The sequence below is a fragment of the Amphiura filiformis genome, chromosome 16 (assembly GCF_039555335.1).
Source record: "Amphiura filiformis chromosome 16, Afil_fr2py, whole genome shotgun sequence".
NCBI classification, from domain to species: Eukaryota; Metazoa; Echinodermata; class Ophiuroidea; order Amphilepidida; family Amphiuridae; genus Amphiura; species Amphiura filiformis.
The window spans coordinates 15,368,549-15,393,999 of NC_092643.1; the positions used below are offsets into that span (position 1 = coordinate 15,368,549).

The following is a 25,451-nucleotide window of genomic DNA, read 5'->3' on the forward strand; positions in this document are numbered from 1 at the left end:
ATAGACAAGCGGATTAAAACTTGGCCGATCGAAGTCGTTGTGGTTCCTTCTCATCTCTTTCTTCCATGCTGCTATGTAGAAGGTCACTTTGAGACTTACTGTCTACAAGCTGTCATGGCAGTGCGGAGGTTGTCACATGCATATTTATAAATACATATTTATAAATATAGTCGAAACATACTGTGTAAAGATTAATCTCTGAACAGAACTTGGCCCAGTTTAAGTTTTTGAGCCATAATATGTCATTGTTAATATTTTCAGATTAATTTTCGTATATTAGTACTGTATAAAAATTAGTACTTTATAATTTGTTGACAATTATTTCTTATAACATTATTGTAAAAAAAGTTGTAAATTAGATGCTTTGACATTTCCTGTATGTGCGTTTCATACATTGGGGGTGTACTACCACTACCTACAAATATGTGTTCAGCTCTTAAGAAGTTTTCCACAATCAAATATAAAATAAACTGTTTTTCTTGACAGTGTAATTTGTAACACTTTTACTGCTAAGCCCTTAATATAAAATGCTTAGGCCATGGAAAACTAATTGTTTGGTTAGGGTTACATGCCACTCAAAAAATACAGGTGGTCGGTTGTAAGAAGTTTTTATTTAAGTGATTTTATGATAAACATTGCATACTATCTGAAACTTGAACATCACTAGTTCCTGTAACAGGAGGTTGACAGATGTGGCAACAGGTGTTTTTTTGTTGCTCCCTCAGCTATGTTCAGATGGGAAACTCAAAGCAAACACTTATTTTTCTATGGCCTTTTAAAAAGATCTGCTTGCGGAGAGTAGAGCATGTAAAATCTAAACATAAAAAATTAATATTTTAGTACTTATTGTTGCGATTTCAGCACAGCTGGTTAAATAAAATGGTGGCAATGACAATAATTAGTTATTAGTACTTATTTTTGCGATTTCAGCACAGCTGATTAAATAAAATGGTGGCAATGATATAATAATTTCTAACCAAATGTAACCTGACAAATCATGGCACCAAAGTATACTAATTAAGGCACTGAATCATGGCCATGTCAATCTGTAAATCCTTAATCAAAAAAATATCGCTAAAAAATCATGTCCAGCCCAAAGCCAAATAAGAAGTAAAGAAGCAAGAATTATGGTGTGAAGACAAAACAATGTGATAAAAACTGTTCAGATTCTACAATCCTGGGGGAGAAATTCATCCTAAGATTAATCTTGGGATATATCTTAAACAGACTGTATCAAACCCTCTGTACTGCGCTGCTATTTTGTCATCGTGTATAAAAGCAAAAGGATATGACTACAACAACATAGAGATGCAGTTAGTTTCACTCCCAGCTACACTGACCATGAGGAAGAAATAATTGTTCTTAAATCCATATCAATCTGAAACACCTCAGTACATGTCTGTCTTAATTATGATGTACTATTCGCATCTGCCGGTCGGCTTTGGTCATGGGTATAAAGTATAGTTTAACACAACATCAATGTGGCCTCGATGTATATGGAAGTTGATACATAGTTACACACACCCTCTAATATAATTATATGTGAATCTCCCCCAGGCAGATAACTAAACACTACAGGTGCACACATAATGGTAAGACATGCCAACCATGGACCAAAAATATAACACCTGCAAACAAGAACCCAAATTTACCATCAAACTGTGGATCTTTTCAGCCCACACCAACATACCCCTTATTGGGGTCTCAAAAGTACATTTAGGCTACATGAGGGTCTTAGCTAGAAATTCAGGTTTGCCCATCATTTGAATAAATTTGCCTGTCCCAATTTGACCTTCAAAACATTTACCAGACTTCTACAACCCATTGGGGGTTCAAAGAGTTCAAATATGTGCTGCTATAGCCTTGTTTTACAAACCTGGTCTACTAAAAAGGTCAATACTTTCTATTTAACACCTATAATGCAGCATCTGTCTAAGGCATTAATTTTGCCCGTCGCAGGAGCAAACTCCCCGTCTAATATTACAGCCAGACGGGTGGTTAGCTAAGACACTGGGCTATATGTTATCTTCTGGGGTAAGAGGCAGACCACATACATCAAAGGATGGTCATGTTTTCCACAGATATTTGGAATGAAACAGGGAAAAGTCCAAGTTTGATACATCTTACCAACTCTGGTTATCTGACATTTTTTCTTACACCTGATGGGGTGTATTATGAGGTAAAACTAGGAGAATATTCAGACTCCACAATGTTAGCATGTCACTCATGAAGGAAAAATAATGTACCTCTGGGCATGTTCGGTCCTGCACCCAAGCTTTGATCCTAATGCGAGTATGTTTGTGTAATGTATCACATGCCCTGTTGCACTTTTACATTAAGACACCACTTTTCATTTGCTTTTGGGTTTTCACTGAAAAATGCTGGAGATACACTATTTTGATTCTCATGAATGACAATTCAACATGGGGATTCCCCTTCAATATGGGGATTCCCCTTCAATATGGGGATTCCCCTTCAATATGGAGGGAGTCTACACCCCAGTCTATAATTAAAGACAGAGATAAAAAGAATTTATCGCGTCTGATGTCACTGTCAATTACGATCCTTGATTGGTTTACATAGGTTAATAGCGCATAAAAGGAAGACCGATCTATCTGGTGCTGATCGGAGAAAAGGAATAGCAACAAATGGCGAAAAATTACGTACTTTTACAAGGCAAAAAGCAGCTTTTCTAGGCATTGTGGACATGGTGCCTTCGGTTATGAAAGTTTCCTACTATAAAGACCGAACTTTTGAGATGGTTTGCATGTTTCAAGGTGAAAAATTAACAATATGGCACCCGGTTATAAATCCGCGTCAGCAAGTCATCATCACGACACTTGTAAACAAGCCGTGCTCGAGTTTGATTGACGGATGACGTCAGACGCGATAAATTCTTTTTATCTCTGTCTTTAATTATAGCTTCATTGTATATTACAAAAGTACAAAGGTAACCAAAACACATGGTCACATGTATATAAAATAATAATAATTTTCCTCTCTAGGTTTGTACTTCATGGACCGGATACTTGCTTTCACGATATCTCTTGTAGGAATAATAGGTGCCCGTGCAAAGGCAGTTAATGCAGCTACTAGAGCAAAAACCTGCGGAAAAATATCAAAACAATTATTAAGTTATGGCATACAGAATGGTGGTATTTTTTAAATCTTTTGTAAAATGGTATGTGACATTCTTGTGTTTGTTTTCAAAGAGCAACATGGACTTCTCACAGAAATACAGAATAGTACCTAACATGAAGAACACATTTGACAACATCAGGTTTTCGTACATGGATATGGTGTGTGAACCTGTGATGTCAATTTGATGTCATTTAAGAATGCTGATTGGTTACAGCAACATCACATGACATCACACCTTTGTGTACCGCATCCACATAGAAAAACTAATCCTATAAAATGTCCTCTTCTCTGGCATTATCAATTATTTGTGACAGCAAAGTGCTTTCTGCAATCATAACTGATGGTTGTTTATGCTTTATTTTATCAAAAGCCAACACTAACAAGCCTCAAAATAAGCAGATCTGGACCAGGAGCCACACATTTGGAAAAAGCAGCTCCTGGTCCTGTGATTGTCTAGTGAACCAGGAGCCATTTTTAAAGGGCTAAGAGACTAGAGTCTTTTAAATTTCAATTGTACACATTACAAATACAAAACCTGCTTTAACTACCAGGCTCTTTTTTTTTTTTTTTTTAATATAGAACCTGGTTCATATGATTTTGGTGTGGACCAGGAGCCAAAATGTTATGACCATTGGGTAAATGGCTCCTGGGTGCCTGCTTATTTTGAAGCTTGCTATCAACCCTGAATGCCCATAAAACATGTACTTGTAAACTATTTGACCATTTACTTTCCTTGCACGTTCTGGAAAAATTATGGCTACCCCACTGCTTCTATCTTCCTATGGTCAAACAAATTTACTAATCAGCTAGCTAGACTTTATGCAGCCCTTCTTGTAATCTAAAACCATGTTACCATTTTGTAAGAAAACAAATTATATTGTCTGCTTTCTAACATTAAATGCAAAAACCAAACTTATATCAACAACCATTTGTTTTTGGGTATTAATATTAATACCTACTCTATTGAATTGGTAAGCATGCAGTTCATTAAGAAAATGGAAAGAACTCAAAATACTGTTTTTACAAAATGGCATTTGAACATTACAAAACAGACCATCATGGCTCAATGTTAATATTTAGGAAAGCATACATGTGTACTGTAAAAGTGAACATTTTCGTACTACATTTAATTTGTTTTTATGTTTTGCATTTCAACCTGTTACTGTAAAAAATAACACTACTTGAACAGGTTTTTAATTGTGTAAAGAAACTTAAAATCACAAACAAAGGAAATGGTTCAAAATATATTGTACAAAAATACCCACTTTTACAGTTCTTTTCTACTGTGCTTTTTACTCACCCCTGAAGCTATAAGGAGAGGTTTGCCTGTAAACATCACAACGATTGCCATGATTGTATAATACACAGTCGCTCCGGCACTTATGCCTACATCCTGTTCAAAATAAAAACAAATCAACAATTAGATATAAGTCTCAGCCAATGGCTGCCTTGTGACAAGGCAGCACAAACATATTTTTGTTTTGTCTGAGACTAGTCAGGTTTTGTACATTATACATACATATTTATTTTATCTATCTATTCAAGCATACGCTTTTGTAACAGTGGCACACGCCTACCCAGCGTTGCGCTCATAAACATTTTTAATTTTCAACTACAGATAAAATAAAAAATAAAAAATTTAAAATTACTAGCATAAAACCGCTTACTTGATGATAGTGGTCATTGGTTTATGTACCATACTTTAGAGATTTACAATTTAACAAGCACACAGATGCACACATTGAATAAATACAAAATACAAAAGAAAACTATATTAGCAACACACATCAGGGGCAATACACATGCTCCAAACTAAACCTCATTAAAATATGTTTAGAAAATAAAAATATTTCATACTTGGCTGGGTACAACAAGTAGAAACATGCTATAAAGTAGATGAACCGTTAACTTACCACTTAAGACTATGCCATAGTCAATTTATGAGAAATAAAAAAAATGTTATAAATTATGATGAACACACTCACCCCGACTCAAATTTATACAGATTTCAAAATCTCAAGTAACTATTAAAGTATTCAATAAATAGTCATAAAAAGGTTTATAGTCACAATGAAAGTACAGTAGGGGGCCAGTGGCCCCTCCACTTTTTTGACAGGTGGGGCCTGGCGACCCCACTTTTAACCCATAATGTGCTGTGTGTAACATGTCTGGGTGAACATAAATAATTAAATCTTTATTCTAGACCTTAACATGCTTAAAGAAAGTGTAAAATGATGCACGGAATGGCTTCAATTGGACCTTCATTTTGCAAAAGTTTCTCACTTCTCAGGGGGCACATCCCCTCAGACACCCCCCTCCGTCGCGCAAGCGACACGCGATCGCCACTTCGCGGCCATTATTTCGATTTTTTACATCACCCTGACTGGCAGCCCCCCCTTTTAAAATCGTTCCGCCGCCGCTGGTGAGTATTTGAATTTTGCGTCAACACAAAGCACCGCACATAGGACTTTGTGTATCCGTTTAGTGGAATCCAGGTATACTCTAGAGATCCTGAGACCTGGATGACCAATTACAAGCGAGTCCCTGTTTCTGGACTGCTTTTCTATAGATACCCATGGAAAAGTATTTTAGAAAAAAGCAAATGTCAGTATTGGGGAGTTAGCAAATAGACCAGGTATAGTTGCTGAAAATCAGTGTTTAGGCCCATGAAAGTCAATTCCGAGTTTATCGTCACTTTTTTTACCAGGTTGGTGAGGTGACTTTTTCATTTTTCATTTTTCATCAGATTTCATTTTTGACTTAAAATGTGTGTTGATTTAGAGCAAAATGCAAATAAATGTGACAAAGAAATTTTCACGAAAGGTAGGGACTAGAAAAGTTAGAAAAGAGCCTGATTTTGCTTCCAAATCATGAATTTATATGTTTTACAAACAAAAATATATGTTTCCAATTGCTAAAACTGGTGAAAACACTGATACTTTGAAAATAATGAATTATTTTGGCATTTTTGAAAATTTGACGCTTGTATTTTTGGTTTCCAAAAGTGACGCGAGTGGGGGGACGGTAAACTCGAATCGACTTTCACGCTACCGTATGTGTGAATATTACAGTTTGCACGATGGGCAAGTGCCCAACGGTGAAGTTTACTCATTGTACTTACCGCTTGAAACCATGGAACCTGAGGTTTTTTTTTTTAGAAATGTGTTGCAAACATGAAGAAGAGAACAATGACGCAGAGCATTGTAGGGAAGACGAATAGACCAAAGAAAATCTTCTGAACAGAAATGCCTACTTGAAAACACATCAAGATAAATGCAAGGAAAGACCAACCCTGTAAACAAAAAAGAAATATAAAAAAATACAGCTTGTTAGTAGGCATACTGTGCAAGTTTGTACTGTATTTCTTGGCCTTAGTTTCAAAGATACTAAAACATGCCATGCTTCATTTGGATCATAATATGGTCCTGTCAGATCTGTTGGGTTGTAACCATTCTTAGTGTGCAGTGAAAACAATGGCTATGGTAACGGTACTGTAATGCGCTCCAGCTATGGTGGCACCTTGTCACGCCAAGCTGGACAAATTCCATTCACTGTCAGAGGTGGTTTGTGGATCGTGTAAATGCAATATGGAGCAATATGTATGTAATCACAAATCAATACACTCCCAGCATTGGTTTCTTAAGAATTGAATTGAACAGGGTACAGGTCTCGATCATCAAATCAATCTGTACAGAGGTGAAAGAGGTGTCATGGAAGTTGGAACAGATAATAAGTATATCATCCTGATCTTATGACCTCCCATGGCGTGGCTGCAACCATATTTCCCAAGTATTGAATGGTAATTGAGCCAATCCATTCTACATGTAGATCTCAATCTACACATCACTGATCATTTGGCTTGCTGATCGTCCAATCGTGTCTCAATCTGCTATCAGTGTTGGAGGACTCGAGACTCGGACTCGAGTCCTTTTTTCAAGGACTCGGACTCGGACTCGGAAGCTAAGGACTCGGACTCGGACCCCAAGGACTCGGGGACTCGGCTTCGAGTCCTCCTCAAGTCCGGCAAAATAGGGTCTTTTAGGTCTTTTATTTTCGTTCATTGTAAACTTCTTCTTATGCTTGAACAATGATCACATCACGTGATTAATTTAAGTAATTTTTCATGCAAATAAATTCAGTTTGTAAATAAAAGTACAACCAAAAAGCAAGATTACTTTCAGTTATATCTTTAATTGGTTAAATGGATTTTAATCATAATCGTTTGTTTTGACATGACAGCTTTGTTAGACGCAAGTTTAGAATGTACCTGAATAATAATTTCATGGGGCACTCAAGTTAAATTTTGGTAGGGGTGTGCGGCGTCGAACTTTGGGAACTAAGAACTGATTTGGGGGCAAAATAGGGGCTTGATGAACTGAAATTTCAACATTTTTGTGGAGGTCTGTGAACTAAAATTGGGCCACATTATAGGCTTTGGAGCTAACAAATTCAAAATGTTTCCAAATTTGATTGTTATTGCATCTTTTGCCTAGAGCTTTAAAACACAAGCCTAATAAGTTACTGTGAGTCTGTGATTATACTCTGTTTCCAAGGTATGCTACCTAAGGGGCCAGGAGCAAAAATTATGAGCATGGGGGGAAGGTAAAATTGGGGGTAAGAATTTTTTGGCCGATCGAAAGTGAGGGTGGAAGCAATTTTTGGCAAGCCGAGAGGGGGGAACAAGCATTTTTTGGCACATATGGGGCACCTTTCAAATAAAACGCTCTAAAAAGGCTTAGAAAACAGTACGGTAACGCTTACATATTATGCAAATTTCCCTGCTCGCTGCGCTCGCAACATATCTAAGCCATTTAAGGTTTGTAAATTGGGACCCCCCCCCAAAATGGCATACATGTGCAAAGGGGGGGCAAAGATTTTTGGCAGGCTGGGGGGGGGGTAAACTTTTTTTTATGCAATTTCACCCCTCCCCGGGCTTGGCATAATTGCACAGCCCCAAAACAATATTAGGCATGCTAGCAAAGTATGTATTTACAAGAAAATAATATAGAACTAAAATTCTGGTTAAATATATAGGCCTATGTTGATAAAGTATTGGTGAAAACCCAGGGGTTTGAATTTGATACATAAGGACTCGGACTCGAACATTGAGGAATCGGACTCGGACATCAAATATTGGCAGGGACTCGGACTTGGACTCGGACACCAAGGACTCGGACTCAACACTGTCTGCTATTAGTTACCACAATAAACACATCCTACATACAGTATGTACACTCCTTGTGAAATTAATAGAGGTAGTCATTGTGATGTCAAAGCCGCCATCTTGTGGGTACGGTGCCTTGTTGCTAAGAATAGTCAGATCACCGCGTTGACGCTCGACTGAAGATGTGCGTCACGCGCTGCGACTTCCGCGTAATCGGGGGCATAATGTCAAAGTCATTTGAACGCATGACATGCAAAACGGCAGTACCCACAAGATGGCAGATCCTGCAGAAAAGACGGACGGCCTCTATTAGAGTGCTCTCAATAAGGCCATAAAAATCATTCTTTTGCTTCTTCTCCATCAAAACGACCCATTATTGGACCTCATGCGAAGGGTGCAGAATTTGAATCGGGAATAAAAAATTTAAAAATATCCGATCATTACCATCAAAACACAAAATTACAGTTTTGGACGTACTATACTGGCAAAATACATTTATTGCCAAAAAATTATAGAATAGAACATTCAAAGACAACAACTTAATTTAAAGAAAATCAAAATGTGCAAACATGTGGAAAGTATGCAATACAATTCCCATTCAAACGTGTGGGAAACTGAAAGTGCATAATCACAGGCTATGAATGGATGCTTCAGTGGTCATGAAAGGATTCTGACTATCATTGAAATCTTAAAATTAAGATGTGAGTTTTGCAGCTCTAGCCGGGACGCAACTTAACTTTTTTTTCATAAAATAAAATATACATGTATGTGGCTACAGGCTTCCCGGGGGGGGCACATCAAAAAATTTTGGTGGGTATGCTCCCCCGGAATTTTGAGGTGGTGGGTCTTTGGGAGCTGATGGCGTGCGGTAAAAGGGTCTTCGAGCTGCGAACCGGGCTGTGAACAAGTAAAATGGGGTCTTTTGGAGCTGCGAAAAGTCAAAATCAAGGGTCTTTCTTGGCTTTTTGGTTGAAAATCGCCTGAAAAAACAAGAAATATGAGGAATGAGCAATTTTTGGGTCTTTTAGAGCTGAAATTATCAAAATCAAGGGTCTTTCGGAGCTGTATTTTGGTCAAATATAGGGGTCTTTTTCGGAGCTGCGAAACCCAAAAGGGGGTCTTTCCGGGGAGCATATCCGTATGGTCATTTGTGTTGGGGGGCCCCCCCCCCCCCCCGGGACAGGCTTACCAACTGTTTTGCTTTGAGAAGACCATTGATGGACTTAACATATGTCATATCCATTCCACACGTTTTCTTGACTTCAGTTCTTGCCTGTTGTGTAGCGTAGTCAGCAGCGGCCGACTTCACCTCTGGAGGGGCGTTCTGCGCTGCACTCCATCCTGCGGCCCCGGCATCGTAAGTCGACATTTTTAGCCTCGGATTCTTTGCTTATGAGCAAAATTATACGCCAGAAACACCCTAGTGTATAAAATTACTTCTTAGCAATTGAAAGAAAACAAATCTAGCACTGACACGACCGTTTAGTTCTCTAATATTTTGGTAAGCTTACTGGCACTAAAACACACAACTCTCCTATTTATTTGCTGACTGAGGTCACGACCTTCCGATGTATTGATCAGGTGCATGATCACATGATGATGATTGATTGATTGATTGATTGATTGATTTTTCTTGTTTCTATGCCAAATCACTATTTTCCTAGATTTACGGTACAGTTTTAGTTTAGATTTTGGGATTTATTTGAATTATATTTCAGGTTTATTATTTTGAGTTTTCAAATGTTATCATAGTATATTAGTACTCGAGAATCCTTGATGTTATTCACTATAAAACTTATTTTTTCATAGGGGCCTATAATATACCTAAAACATTTTGCTCTAAAAAAAGTTATCATCAGCTGATGATGCCGCGGCTGATGTTTCAATCTTTCAGTGAATTTCCTACTTTGCTTCCTTTCACTTTTCCCTTTTCTTCGTTTTTTTTTTAGCCTGAGGCCAATTGTCTCTTTTCAGTGTTTTTTTTTTCGGGCTTGCCTGTGGGTGTTTGGGGGGGTCATTATGAAGTTGCTATCTACAGAAGATAGCACAGGACAGCATATTGCGTATCATCATTCCCATCCTAAATAATATCCCAGACTGGATATGGTCGAATCCAACGAAAAGTGTACACGGCATGTTCAGGGCCATAACTTAAAAGTATTAATCAATTGGCATTCATTTTTGTATTGTGTTTATTCGCTTTGATCATACGCCGCGCCATATATAATAAGACCCCCTTCTGTGAAAAACTTAGACACAGAGACCCCAAAACATGCTATTTTTACCCATTTTTTCAAAATATTTCTTAATGTATTTTTAAAAACGCCTAAATCAGTTATGAAAAGAAGTCATTGGATTGAATCTAAATTGATTTCCTGAAAGGCGTGTATTCAAAGATTGCCTGTTCAATTTTTCACATATTTGTACATAATTATGAATTTTTTGTGATCATTTTTTGAGTGGTATTTTTTACATTACCTACTGAATACAATTTTTCATAGCACTAGATATATCTTTAAAAATGGAAATCACTAATAAATGCGCAATTGATACAAGCTTTGATATGTCCAATACTGAAATGCATTGCATTCAGGCATCTTTATTATTGTGTTTAGCTGCTAGAAATTCTAAATGGCACAAAGGTAGGTTTGGTAAAAAATATGCATTACCTCCGAATACATGTTAAAAGCTGTGTCATTTCCACAAAGTGAGAGAATAGTAAACAATAGTTAAGCAATAGGTGCAGGGTAATACACTCTTTATTTCTACCAAGTTTCAATAGCCTGCGTTTAAATATTTCTGAGATGTCAACAATAAAAGCAAGTATTCAGAGGTAAATTTCGGTAACCGAATGTTACCTACGAATACAATTTGACATCATGACAGTATTGTGAAACACCGCCATTCATGCCAATGCCCATATTGGTACATAACGAAGGCCTGTATGTTTGCTATCAAATCATATGTCAATGAAAGTTGCGAATTCACATACATGCCCACCATGCAAAACTGAATGCGGCTTAATTGTTGAAAAATATGTACTGAAATAGACGACGGTCTGCTCATTTGAAAGAAAAATCAGATTCAAAGAAGATTAGAAGGGATAAATACTTGGATTTGTCAACTGTCATGTGTGCTTCATTTTAAATGTTTACCGACCTTCTGGTGTCTGAGTAATTTGTGTCCAAATTGATTTATTCGAAGGTAACTTTTGACGTTTTCGCTAAGGTTACCTACGAATACCATGGAAAAAACGACTGTTCTCATTGTCTCATGATCTAGACAACATAATGATGGACCCTGGTATAAAGCTAATTGTAGTTGCCCTCAAACGAAAGGCCACAAGACGTAACTGACTCCAAGATGGACTTCACAAGTCTGCAATAACGGTTTTAAGCGAGTTGTGTGCAATTACGCAAATTAAAGTCACTTTAGTGCCTTTGTTTCTTACTTCAATACTCTTTCAACCGCTGTGAACCGACATTATTAATACATGATAGGGTCTAAAGTATCAATAAACGCACATAAAGAAAATGATACATTCAAAGTGCTTTATAAAATGAAGTTTTGATTGGGATATCCACCAAAAGTCTAATTCTTACCTACAAATACTGAAATGTTACTTACGAATACAGCATAACACATGACATGTGTAATGAAGTGTCGCTACCAATGGAAATTAATTGTCAAAAACTTTAAGCGGTACCCCAGGACACTATTATTACCCATATACGGATTCATTCAACAATTATTTATTATGTAAAATTGCTGATTAACTACTTGTATATCAAAATGAAGTGGTCAAAATCTTGCTAAAAGCATCAAAAAAATTTGATCTAAGGTAATAGCATTTATTCATTTGGACGTACCATCTGAAAGAGATCTAAAACTACCATTTTATTAATTCATTAATAATAATAGCAAACTTTAAACCTCTAAACTCAATATAGATATTGTTAAATCGCTCATGTTACCTACGAATACCTGGGTTTGTTCACCTTTTCATTGTATAAAGCGTTAGGTGTATGCTTATAATTCCTAATATTCTTGAAAACATATATCCTACTCGTTCTTATACAATGTGTAAATTGATTCATACTCATTTGATAAATAAAATACAGAAATTGACCTAAACTTCATTTTCAAAAATAAACTAGCATAAATTGACTAAGATCATATTGATCGCGTTATAAAAATAAAAACAAATATTTTCTGGTTGAGCTAGCATTTTCCTGACACCCTGTGGTCTACATTACACCTAAAAAAAGCGTTAATGGGAATATTCCATTTGTTTTAGGTTGATTAGTATTGCGATAGTGAAAGCATCCTAGTGGTATTCGTAGGTAACATTGGGTTTTGATATCACATTTACTATCACACGTCCCTGGATTTATTTTTCAAGATTAGTAATGGCACTTTTGGTTCCTATAAGGCCAATATGTCATCAATCAATGGGCAAAAGGAAAAAATTGTGGAGACATTTTTATTTCGGACTTTTATTTTTGGCCCGTGGACACTTTTTGGTTGGATTCGACCATATACACTAACAGAAATTACTTAGAACCTTTTTCACCTAAGCAACGTGTAAGTTCTATACAGAACCTTAAAAGTTCTATAATGAACCTTAAAGATTAAAATATGCCTGGGAACTTTCTAATTCATCAATTCAGGGACTCATCACAAAGAAAAGTGAAAAGGAGTGCAAATCCTTTTTGGTTTAAAAAAAAAAAATTCTTGGCTAAAGAACCTTATTTTAATATGTTGTATGTTATATACGTTTTAACTCTTGATGTTTGTTTGTTTTTGTTTTTTTCTACGAAGAACTCCCATTGGTTTTCCAATATTGCTCTGGGTCGAAGGTCAGCAGACAGTTGACAGTTTTCAAATCTTTGATCATAAATGGTTTTTAAACCATTTTTATTGCTTGAATTTCTCTGGCTAATTTCTTTATGGGTACTTAAAATCATAGATTGGTAATCTATCCGGTAATCTATGCTTAAATAGAAGAATATGGCTTAGTTATAAAAAGAAGTAGGTACCGTACTAGGCGGGAGTGGACAGTGACAGCAAATGTTTAGTTAATTGTGATTGCAAAATGGGTGTGAATTTCTGTTGCTTGGACTTCTAATATACTGAATTATTAATTCCTTTACAAAATCATGACTCAAAATTACTCACACATTTCAATGTTTGTAAATATGACATTGATTCTGTCAGTATTTATTTAATTATGTAATATTACATTATATTAAATGGTACTATGGAAGTATCTATGTTACAAAACATTTAACTTAACATTGTAAATAATAAACTATGTTTGAGATGAAATTGCACTAATAATAATTGCACTCTTTGCCAATTGTTATATTGATGTTTAGATTGGGTAATTCAAAATTATCCCTTCAATTATGAGTTGCAGGTTGATCAATTTTTTTTAAACAAAAATTTGTATTTAAAAATCACAAGTAGTGTAGGGGAGAGTGGGGTAAGTTGAGCCAGGGGTAAGTTGAGCCACCCCTCTAGAAAGAAAATTAAAACTTATCTTACTTTGCAGTTCCACTTGTTTGTATATGACATAACAGAGGCTTCTCAAGTGTAATATGGAATCACTTGCACATACAGTAAGAAAGCTACATTACAAAGTTCATTTTTCGCACTTTTGTTGAACTTTTGGGTATTGAGGATGTGATATATGATACACTATTTTAGAAAATGATTTACAACTGTAACCAGTTTTAGTCAGGCGGGACGCTTGGTTGTTGACAAAAAGGGTCACATGGGGTAAGTTGAGCCACAGGCCATGGGGCAAGTTGAGCATAGGAAAAACCTGCAGAAATGTCCAAAATTTTTTATTCAAAGTAAAATCTTGTCAGAAATTACTTGTATGCAATATTTAGATCAAACTACTTCTATATCAAACTATTTTTTTTTTTTTTTACCTGAAAACAACAATTTAAAAAAAGGCAAAATTGAATTTCACAGCTATGGCATATACTGTGCATTTCTATGGTGGCTCAACTTGCCCCCGCGACTGGCTCAACTTACCCCACCTTTGGGGTAAGTTGAGCCTATTTGCAAATGATTTTTGGCATCTCACTGTGAAAAAGTGCAAAATATTGATTACAATTTTGTGGTATCATAACCAAGTAAACATACATATGTTTCATTTGTAACACTGCATTTGGCTCCTGCTTTATTTATTTGAGCATAGTAAAAGTAAATGTAAAAAGTGGCTCAACTTGCCCCACCTACCCAACCTCGCAGCTTATTAGAACTATTATATAATCTTTTAAACTTTAAATTTCCATATTAGTCAATCAGTTATTGAGTTAATTAGGCCAAAACAAACTGAAAATTTGATGTATATGAATTATGAAATCCCCAACAGAATATGTCGAATTACAAAACATACTGTAGATTGCCTCTAAATGAGGGTTTTTTGACAGAGATGAAGGGCAGACACCCTCCACAAAAACATATTTTGAGTTTGAGCAACTATATTACTGATACAGGCAGCTATACAAACATGTATTATTGTATAAGACTAATCTATTGTAATGTTTTGTGGAGGGTGTCTGCCTTTTGTTTCTTTTGTCAAAAAAAATCTAGATGGAATTCTATAGTATTTGATTTTTGTTAGAAATTGCCAAAGGAAGAATATACATTTTCTACTACATTTTGTGATATTATAACATAGACATCATAGAATCCTTGACAAATATCCTCAAAATTTGCATTATCATACACATATTTCATAGGCAAACATACATTTTACAGAAAATTTTTTTAATGTTTGGTTGAATAAAGGATATATTAAGGGTATAAAACATTTTCATGGTATCAACAATGTTCATATAAAACATTTTAAAAATGTTTTTATGAACTTTATATAACCATACATTTAAATGTTATCAAAACACTTTTGTGTTTGCTGGGAAGCCACTTTCATAATTTTTTGTTTACATGTTTTATAATCATACTAACCTGGCATATATTCAATAGCGTACCCCTAGATTTACAATACTACTTGGGTCTATAAGCAGTATGTATTTGAGGTTTCAGTGAAACAATTACCAGATATTCCAAGCCATTCAGTTCTCAAATTTGTTTAAGCTCAACCCTCGATTCCCATATCCTTATTCTCAGTAATTCCATTTACCGTACGGTACACATAACAAAACCATTGTAGTACAAAACAAAGTAAATCCTTCATACATATGCATGCACTCTGCCTCAAGTTTGTAAACTTCTTTAATATTGAAACCCTTCTCTTCAGTAAATATAGTGTTCAATTCACTGTTTATTTCTTTAAAATTACAGCATTTTTTTGTGAAGCTCTTTTTATATGATACTTGTAATCAGATACATAACACAGGAACAGACCATTATTCTAAGGGGGTGTTATTCCGGAGGTTCATTTGAAGGGTCATTACTCCAAGTTTTCAACTTGGTTCATTTTCCGAAGAGTCAATACTCCAAAGGCTTGTTACTCCAAAGGTTCATTACTCTGAAATTCAGAGTAATGACCCTTCAGAGTAACAAACCTTGTTCTAAGAGTATTGATCCTTTGGTATAACAAACCTTGTTGTAAAATTTAGAGTAATGACCCTTCGGAGTATTGAGCCTTTGGAGTAATGGCGCTTCAGAATAGCAAACCTTTAGAATAACCACCCTTTGGAATAATGGTGCTTTGGAATAACGAAGCGTAACCCATCTATCTAGATTATGCACTGTGACTCCTTGTTCAAAACTGAGGTGCTAATAACACTGTGATTCAAATAGCAAATCATAATTGCATGTTACCACATACAGTGCACAGATGCTATACATCGCCTGAAAAGTACCAAAGATCTCTAATACATGGCTTAGTGTATTTTTAACATGTTTATTACTTGACTCGGTGCCTCACAATTTTCTAATGTGACCAACTGCTGATATACAATGTATTGGACAGAAGGTTCAGTTTGGTTCAAGTTCATTTGAATACAAATGCCTTAAAATTTAAGTTCCATAAGAACATCAATATGATAAACAATTCATGCCCGTCCCACCATGGGGTTACCTGACTGCATTTGAAATCTACACCCATCTGTGGGGGATTAAGGTTGTGTCTTCCATAGGGAGTGTATGGATTTCAACTGGAATGTAGCAGTATATTATTACACAAAAAGGAACATTTTAAAAGAAAACCCAATTCAAATGGGCACTACTTTTGTACAAGCCTCTACTTTTTAACAAAAGTAGTGCCTGGTTCAAACCATGCTAATTCTGCCCTTCACTGCAGCCAACATTGCATTGTCAATTTTCAACAAACTTACTTTGTGACAACTTTTAAGATGTTCAAATATAATTTTCAATAATATATCAGCAGGAATGTAACTACATGTAGCACACTATGATACATTTAAGTTAAATAAGTTCTTGGTCTGGTAAACAATAAAAAAGAAGCCAAAGACAAAATTCAAACTGAACATAAAATAATTCAAATTCACTACTAACCAAGCCTAATTTCACTGACCAAGCCCAATATGAATAAGTAAATTTGGGGATTTATATTGCACTATGCCAACACTCAGGCCTCAATCTATACACTTTAAAGCCCAATATGAATAAATAAATAAATGTGGGGATTTAGATTGCACTATGCCAACCCACAGGCCTTGATCTGTACACTTCACAGATTTCCCCTGACCACTGCGGCCCAAGAAACAACTTGTAATCAATTTTACAACATTCAGGGATGCAGCTCAATATGAGGCTGTATCCTATTCTACTAACATATAACCATCACAACCAGCAGATCCTGCAACAGGAATTTGCAACTAATCCAGGGCTCCCAAACTTTTTCCCCATTACCAAATTTTATGTGAAAAATATGGTGCGACCCACATAATACAAATGTTGTTACTTTAAAATACCAAAAATAATGATGTTGTTGTCGCACATGACCAGTATGACGGTACCCTGCACTTTGATGCACAGTGATGAGAGATAAAAGCTGCAGGGAACCAATACAAATTCCTCTTCAAGGGTATACGAGGTATTGTTGGTCGAAGCAGCCATTATCTGAATTAATATATTATTGAAAAATAACACTTTGGTGTTTTGCAAAATCATATACTTTTAAAACTTGCTTAATTTATTGTTGTTTATGAGTTATGTAAGTTTTACAAAAGTGTTGTTGTTTCAGCCCTCTTTACAACATAACTCAAGAACCACAGGACCTACAAAAGTATATTTGTGATATTTGAATTCTTCTACACGCTCGCTATGAATTGAGCAATGCAATTTTTGCTAAAGCTCACTACCATTTGCAAGATGCTGTGAACTACATTTTTTGGCTGCTTCGACCAAGAATACATCGTATACCCTTAAGGAGGTGAACCTCCTAATTACATTAATTACATATTATGTCCGCCTTTTATCGATTTACTTTTTCTTCCTCATTTTACTTTTCAGTCGAGGTCCGTGACTCCCTGAAGACCCACAGTTTTGGAAGCCCTCAACTAAACTATTCTTCTTACAGCCTCTGCCTCTTCCACAATACTGAACACAAATTTAGTCTACTGTATATCATTATGTATTGCATCTAACCCTGATGTCTTTCTTCTTACATGCTATTGCACATTTATATAATATATTACCAAACTACTTTTCCATGTAAAATATAAACATCACATTTAACTATTAATCTATATTATAGACATAGACATACATTTTATGTACAAACAATTTCAATAATGGTGTATTTAGAATCGAGTCAAGTCAATGAATCATTAGAGTATACTTGGTCTACATATCGAGGGCTTAGTGCAACAAATGGCTATCTGCATTTTTGCGATATTGAGGCATTGGTACCAAAATAATCCTGAGAACACTGGGAATGTTCTGGACACAAAAGGCTATCTGCATTGAAATTTGTATTTAAATTAATGGATTTCAAAATCAGGATTCCTGTTAATAAAATGAGCAAAAGTAGCATTTTGTCTAGTGCAACAAAGGGCTATCTGCAAACCTTTCATAGAGTTAGTGTATGCAACGCAGTGGGTCTCTGGTGTTTAGAGCAACAAAGAGCAAAATGCTCAAATTGTAGATAGCCCTTTGTTGTACTAAACCCTCGATATAGCTCAGTCAGTTTTATTCGGGAAGCCCTGGACTAAACTATTCTTCTTACAGCCTCTGCCTGTTTTACAATACTGAACATAAATTTAACCTAGGCTACTCGTATATATAATCAGCTCCTACCCTGATGTTTTTAAGTATATGCTATTGCACATTTAATATAAAGATTACTAGAATACTTTTCTATGTAAACTATAACATCACAATTAAATATCAATCACACTATAGTCATACCGTATTCATTCCAATAAGTGCCTAGGGTGCTTAACAAAGTCATTTTGGGTGAACGCTTATTATTAGAGACAAATTTACGTACATTATAAAAGGGTCCTTAGACGTTCTAGTAGCTTTTCTGATGCAGAAAATGTATTGAAGTTTACACAGGACTTGTAGCCCTCCAGCTATTTCACTGTATCGACAGCAAATTGAAACTACCCTGGGTGGGCGCTTGGGGCATCGAGGCATGGGTGCTTATTAGAATGAATACGGTACATTATGTACAGAATCAACTGAAGTCAATAAATCATGAGAGTACTCTGTCCAATGGAGGGGACATTCGGTTGCCGGTCTACATGTCTTGTCCAGCCACTGTAACTTAACAGAAACCACAAATTGCCCACTTAATAATTCTCCCAATTGTCCTGAACTTGATAATAAATAAGTTAACTTTTAAATTGGACTCGAGGCAGCTCTCTGTAAGTAATACACCTGTTGTAAAATATCTATTTTGGTAGGGTAACTTACATCACTTTATTCCTAACCATATGATATAAAATACTGCTCAGTTTATCATGGCTAGTCCGAAGAATAGGACCTGTTTTTTTCTCAGTTACCAACTATCACTGCTCAGGCTGTGATTGCTCAAGAAAGATTGACCGCGAAAGTCCAGTGACCGCGCCGCGTTTTTCGGGCGGCGCGGTCACTGGACTTTCGCGATCAATCTTTCTTGCGCCATAGATGAGATAGTGGTCATAGTCTGAGCTGAACATTGTCTGGTAAATAAGAAAAAAAGGTCCTACACGTCGGACTAATCATGGCAAGCAATGCAGTGTGGTCTAACCCTACTGTTGCCCCCCCCCCCCACACACACACACACACCCACACCATACTGGAGCAAATCAGAGAATGTGAAATATTATCACAATTTAATATTTTAGCACTTATTTTTGCTATCTCAACACAGTAGTTGAAAATAATATGGTGGCAATGATATATAATTGCAACTTAATAATTTATTGCACAAAAATGTAAGCACCGTGGATATCATGGCTATGTAATCTTTGAGCCACTGCTTTTTTATTCCAAAAATATCAGCATCTGGCAAATAAATTTAAACTATTTAAGTAGGTGCACACAAACTGGTAAGTAAGATATGTCAACCATGGACAGATATATAAAAAACACCCGCAAACGTGGACCCAAATTTAATATTAAACTGTGGACCATAATCAGGATATGCCAAGCATACCCCTGTTGTGATCTTCTGCGGTAGGCGGCAGACCATAGATGTCAACAATTGGTTGTGTGTCCACATATTATTGGAATGCAACCGGTAAAAGTCCATGTTTGATACATTTTTACAACTCAGGTTATCTGACCTGACAACTTCTCTATCACCTGATGGAGCGTATTGGTCCTCATGAATGACAATTCAACATAGGGGATTTCCTTTAGTGTCAGGTGCTATGGAGCCTATATATTACAATAGCACAAAGGTTACCATTACACATGATACTTCTACACACACAAATGATTCCAACCCTCATCTCTATGGTAGTTGTTCTGTGGCAGGATACTTGCTTTCACGATATCTCTGGTAGGAATAATAGGTGCCCGGTGCAAAGCCAAGTCCAGCTGCTACTATAGCAAAAATCTGGCAAAGGAAATCAAAACAATTTTAGGTTAGCAACTATTTTCAAACTGCTGCGATTTGGTAGTTCACAGTATCTTGCAAATGGAAGCTTTGGCAAAATTTGCATTGATCATTTTATAGCGAGTGTGTAGAAGAATTCAAATATCACAGATACACTTTTGTAGGTCCTGTGGTTCTTGAATAGGTTGTAAAGAGGGCTGAAGCAACAACACTTTTGTAAAATGTACATCACAACAATAAATCAAGTAAGTGTTTAAAGTATATGATTTGTAGAATGAACTTTTGTAAAACATCAAAGTGTTATTTTTCAATAAAATATTGATTTAGATTTTTTTTTTTTGGCTGCTTCAACCAACAATACACTCTACCCTTCATATTACATTATGACAAACAGAATGGTGTGTTGTTGTTTTTTCAATCCTGCTTTGTAAAATGGCATATGACATTTTTGCATTGTTGAAAGACTCAAGTCCATTTTTCAGGGGGCTTGGACTTGGACTTGACTCTGTGGACTCCGTCTCTAAGTCCAGCCTTGGGTTCTAATGGACTCGGACTGTGATGGACTCCGACTCGACTTGGACTCATACTCTGTCGTACTCTGATTTAATCAACCTGGACTGGAACTAAGTGGACTAGATACCAACATGCATTTTTGTGTTTGTTTTCAATCACACATTTGACATGCTTAGCTTTTCATGTACGTAGATACAGTATGTGAACATGCGACATCAAATTGATGTTATTCAAGAGTGCCGATTGGTTATACAGCAACATCACATGGCTATCAAACTTGATGCCCGCCTACACTATGTACATAAAGAGATAAACAAATTTTCTTTGAAAAAATGATTTTGTGAATCCCTTCCATCTAGTGGCATTTTAGGTATAGCCCCTTGTGAAATATTGAACATGTAAGTTTATTTAGAAAACGGAAAGAACTGAAAATGGTGTTTTTACGTAACAGAATTTGGACATTATTAATTACAAAATGGACAAATTATTGCCCATTGTAATCTCCAGGAATTTAAAGCATATACTTTTCTATATTGTGCTATTACTCACCCCTGAAGCTATAAGCAAAGGTCTGCCTGTAGTTATAATAATGATTGCCATGATGGGATAAACCACAGTTGCTCCTGCACTTATTCCTACATCCTGTTCAAAATAACAATGAGACAACAAAATAAATAAGTCATAAGCATGAAATATTTTTGACACCAACTGATGACTCTTCTTTTTGAGCGGTAGGCAATCCTAATAAAGCAATTACTTTTCCATGGCCTTAACCTATATCAACACAGTAAACATCCTCAGTAGAAATATGTTAAATATCATGAAAAGTAAATGTCATCAGTAGAAACATGCTAAATAATCATGAACATCCTTAGTAGAAACATGCTAAATAATTATGAAGAGCAAACATCCTTAGAAGAAACATGTTATGTTATAATGAAAAGTAAATAGCTGTAAATGTCCTCAATAGAAACATGTTAAATCAATAGAAACATGCTCAATAATTTTAAAAGTACCGTAAATGTCCTCAGTAAAAACATGCTAAATATTCATAAAAAGTCAAGGTAGATGAAAGGTCAACTTACCGCTTGAAACCATGGAACCTGAGGTTTTTTCTCATAGAGTTGTGTTGCAAACGCAAAGAAGAGAACAATGACGCAGAGCATTGTAGGGAAGATGAATAGAGCAAAGAAAACCTTTCCAATAGAAATGCCCATTTGAATACACATCAAGAAAAATGCAAGGAAGGACCAACCCTGTAAATAGAAGAAAAGAAATGGAAAGAAACTATAGCTCATTAGTAATAGTAGGCCTAAATCTAATGGTAATAATACATTATTGTAAGTACATTTGACATTCAATTTTTAAACTATGTACATGTAATATCATCTAGCAGGGGCATAACCAGAAATTTAATAGAGCCTACCTACATGTAGTACCTACCCAACCTGTTGTTTTGAGTGGACCCTGGTGTAATGCCAACTAGGATGATGTAGTTAACCTTACAATAATATGGTATGATCATAAAATGGGCATTGGTGGTGCCCTTGTTGACCACAATCAGATGAACCCCTTCCTAGTTTCCACCCACTTGACTAATAATGAATGTATAAAAAATTAATCCTGTTTTGTATTCCTTTTCATGAATTTTTTTTAATGGCTGTGAAATGGGCTCTTTGAGATTCGGGATCTATCCGTTTATTGCCCACGACACCCCAACTACAAACATTCAACTTTGAGCAGGCACTTTGCCTGGGAACTTTATCCAGTATCACACATTAAATTGTTCAAATTTATCATGGACTCTGGGCTGTCAGTCATGGTTGTATATGGCACCTATTTGAACTGAAGACCAAATTAAAATAGGTATAACACAAACTAATAGGCAAACCTTAGGCCAAGAAAAAAAGAATGTATGTCTCAGACACCCGCGCGCATTCAACCCGCATTGCTATGTGAAATTCAATTTAGCGCTTAGCGCTTCTGAGTTGGCCGTTTTTTTTTGCCCCATGTTCATTTATTTCTGTATCGTATAGCGATCCAATTTTGTCATTTTTTTGCAGTTTGGTCGTTGTTTTTTGTACACATTTCGCCATGATTGTAAAAGAGACAAACAAAACTATTCATTGTGTAGGCCTATATATTACTGTTTCTGTATCTGAATATCAAAAAGTACATAAATATTGTGCCTTGACTGTAAAAAAACAAAACAAATAAAAATATCGCATATATCTCATATTCTTAAAGAAATAAAAAAAAAAATTTAAAAAACGCATAACACTTAGCTCTTTTACCAAATGTATCTGAGACATACTTTCTTTTTTATTTGGCCTTAGTTAACACATTTGTTAGTCAGCCAAATTGGTCTAAAAATTACAATACAAATTTTACATAGAAAATTAAAAGATTTTTCAAGGAAACCTGCATAAATTTGTTGTCTATACTTCACTTGACCCAAATATATAATTTATTTTTGTGATGAGATAATCGCACTGTATGGAATTTTTGAGAGATAGAGAAAAGATGCTCTATCATGAAACGGTATGGAATTTTTGAGAGATAGAGAAAAGATGCTCTATCATGAAACTGTGCCGTTTTGTTTTGCAATTAATTCATCAAAATTATGTTGGCTGAATGTTTTGGATTAAAGATATAACTTTGTTATCGAAAGTGCTACATTGTATGACAAAACGGTTTTCAGTTTTGGCTTTCTTTACTCAAGACAAGGGATTTAATTTGATATATAAATAATGTGGTTTGATTACCTTGATTTGATTTCGCCTTTTATACTTAATTTAAAAAGACTAGTTTGTGTATGACATCCTGTCAACCAAACCAAAACTGACGTACTGCACAGGTCAGCAACCAATCACACCGCGCCTTTGCCCTGACGTCAGATGCAAAGTTGAAAGTAGTCTTTTTAAGGCGATCCTGACTTTTAGACCACCCAAGCTATATGGTACAAATTGCAAATTTATCATATTAAACTTTCGCAACAAGGTTAAACATGTTCTTAACTGTACAAACATACCTTTTATTCCATCGAACAAGCTTTATTTTGTTCCAAAATTCACGTTTTTATAGCTATTTTTGACCTAAAAGAGCTGGTAACAAAACTGGTGATGCCAGCTCTGAAGTTTTCGCGTAGCACAAGCGCTTGATGTACGCTCGTTTTGACGGTAATTTACGCTAGCGTATCATGCATTTTCAAGCACGTTTGACATCGTTTTACTGCGTGGCGCAATTCTGCATTTACATTGATTATTCAAGATGGCGAATTTCTCGAAAAATGTGATGCATTTTAGTTTACCCCGAAATTTCCCTCAATACTCAAAGCCCTGCCCACTTTCACAATATTTTAGCTTCTTGGATATCATCGAAAACATAGATTAGTAATATTAGGTAGGTCACTGTATTTTTAAAGATTTTTTTAGATGATTTTTACGATGAAAAAATTGATGTTTTAAGCTTCTTTTCAAAAATTGGTTTTATCTTGTTAAAAAACGGGTAAAAAATCGTTTTTTAGCTTGTTGGATATTTTTGCTAAATACTTTAAAGCTTGACTCCTTAGATGAAACTTTTAGTTTAAGCTTGTTAGAATATTAAACCTTGATGAAATAGTAATATTTGAGCCCTATATAGCGCGGGTGGTCTAAAAGTCAGGATCGCCCTTTTTAATTCGGTCTTCAAATTGTCAGTCCAACACCTTAATTATCAGTTTCAGGTCAGCCAGTGCTCAGTGTGTTTTTACTAAATTAATACTGTACACAGATTGCAAGCGAGAAACCATGAGACTCTACTCCCTCTAGTTTGAGTTTGGGATTCGCATTTAATAACAGAATATTAATTAATAAGCTGATAATTGCGACCATGCATGCTCACGACTCGACTGACGTGGCTTACCAACTGTGATCCTTTGAGTGCCCCATTTCTGGACCTAACATATGTCATATCCAAACCACACGTTTTCTTGACTTCAGCTTTAGCCTGTTGTGTAGCATAGTCAGCAGCGGCCGACTTCACCTCTGGAGGGGCGTTCTGTGCTGCATTCCAAGCTGCGGCTCCTGCGTCCCTGCCTGCGTCTGACGTGTAGTACGACTGTGACATTTTGTTGCTCAGATTCTTTGCTTTATGAGCTGAATTAAACGTCAGAAACACCCCTGTGTCTTAAAATATTTCTTATCTATTGAAAGAAAAACAAATAAGCACGGACACTACTGTTCCTTCTCCAATATTTTGGTAAGCTTACTGACACTAAATACACATCCTGTTTTTATTTGCAGTACGTACAGGCAGGTCATGACCTTCCGATAATTGATTGATTTTCTTGTTTCTATATCAAAATCACCATTTTCCTAGAATAACATTTTTCTTCTCAAATTTGGGATTTATTTGAATCAAAGTACATTTTTCTTCTGTAAAAGTAATGCACGAGTTTTAATTATTTAGTTGTTATTATTTTTCAGGTTTAACAACTTTTGAATAGTCAAATAATTTGTTCATAAAATTTATTTTCAAGTAAAAACACTTGCTATCTACCGAAGATAGCACACGATAACGCCTTCAATATGGGCTGTGCAATATTAATATGAGCCCCCGCCCCCCACCTCTGTGGGATAAAATTCCCAAATGGTGTGC

The 25,451-nt window shown here is 35.8% G+C and overlaps 1 protein-coding gene across 2 annotated transcripts; it reads right to left on the reverse strand.

The window, feature by feature from the left end:
- LOC140135621 (uncharacterized) lies at positions 1-25,117 on the reverse strand. Of its 2 annotated transcripts, none has more exons than XM_072157190.1 (4): positions 24,717-25,117; positions 21,899-22,069; positions 4,442-4,534; positions 1-3,105 (listed from the first exon to the last, which is right to left on the reverse strand). In XM_072157190.1, exons 1-4 carry the CDS (start codon positions 24,918-24,920, stop codon positions 2,968-2,970), a joined length of 606 nt encoding a protein of 201 aa, XP_072013291.1. In that variant the 5' UTR covers positions 24,921-25,117; the 3' UTR covers positions 1-2,967. The 2 variants fall into 2 exon arrangements, with proteins under 2 accessions (XP_072013291.1, XP_072013292.1); XM_072157191.1 differs by lacking the exons at positions 1-3,105; positions 4,442-4,534 and adding exons at positions 19,533-20,300; positions 21,363-21,455.
- Positions 25,118-25,451: the final 334 nt, after the last annotated feature.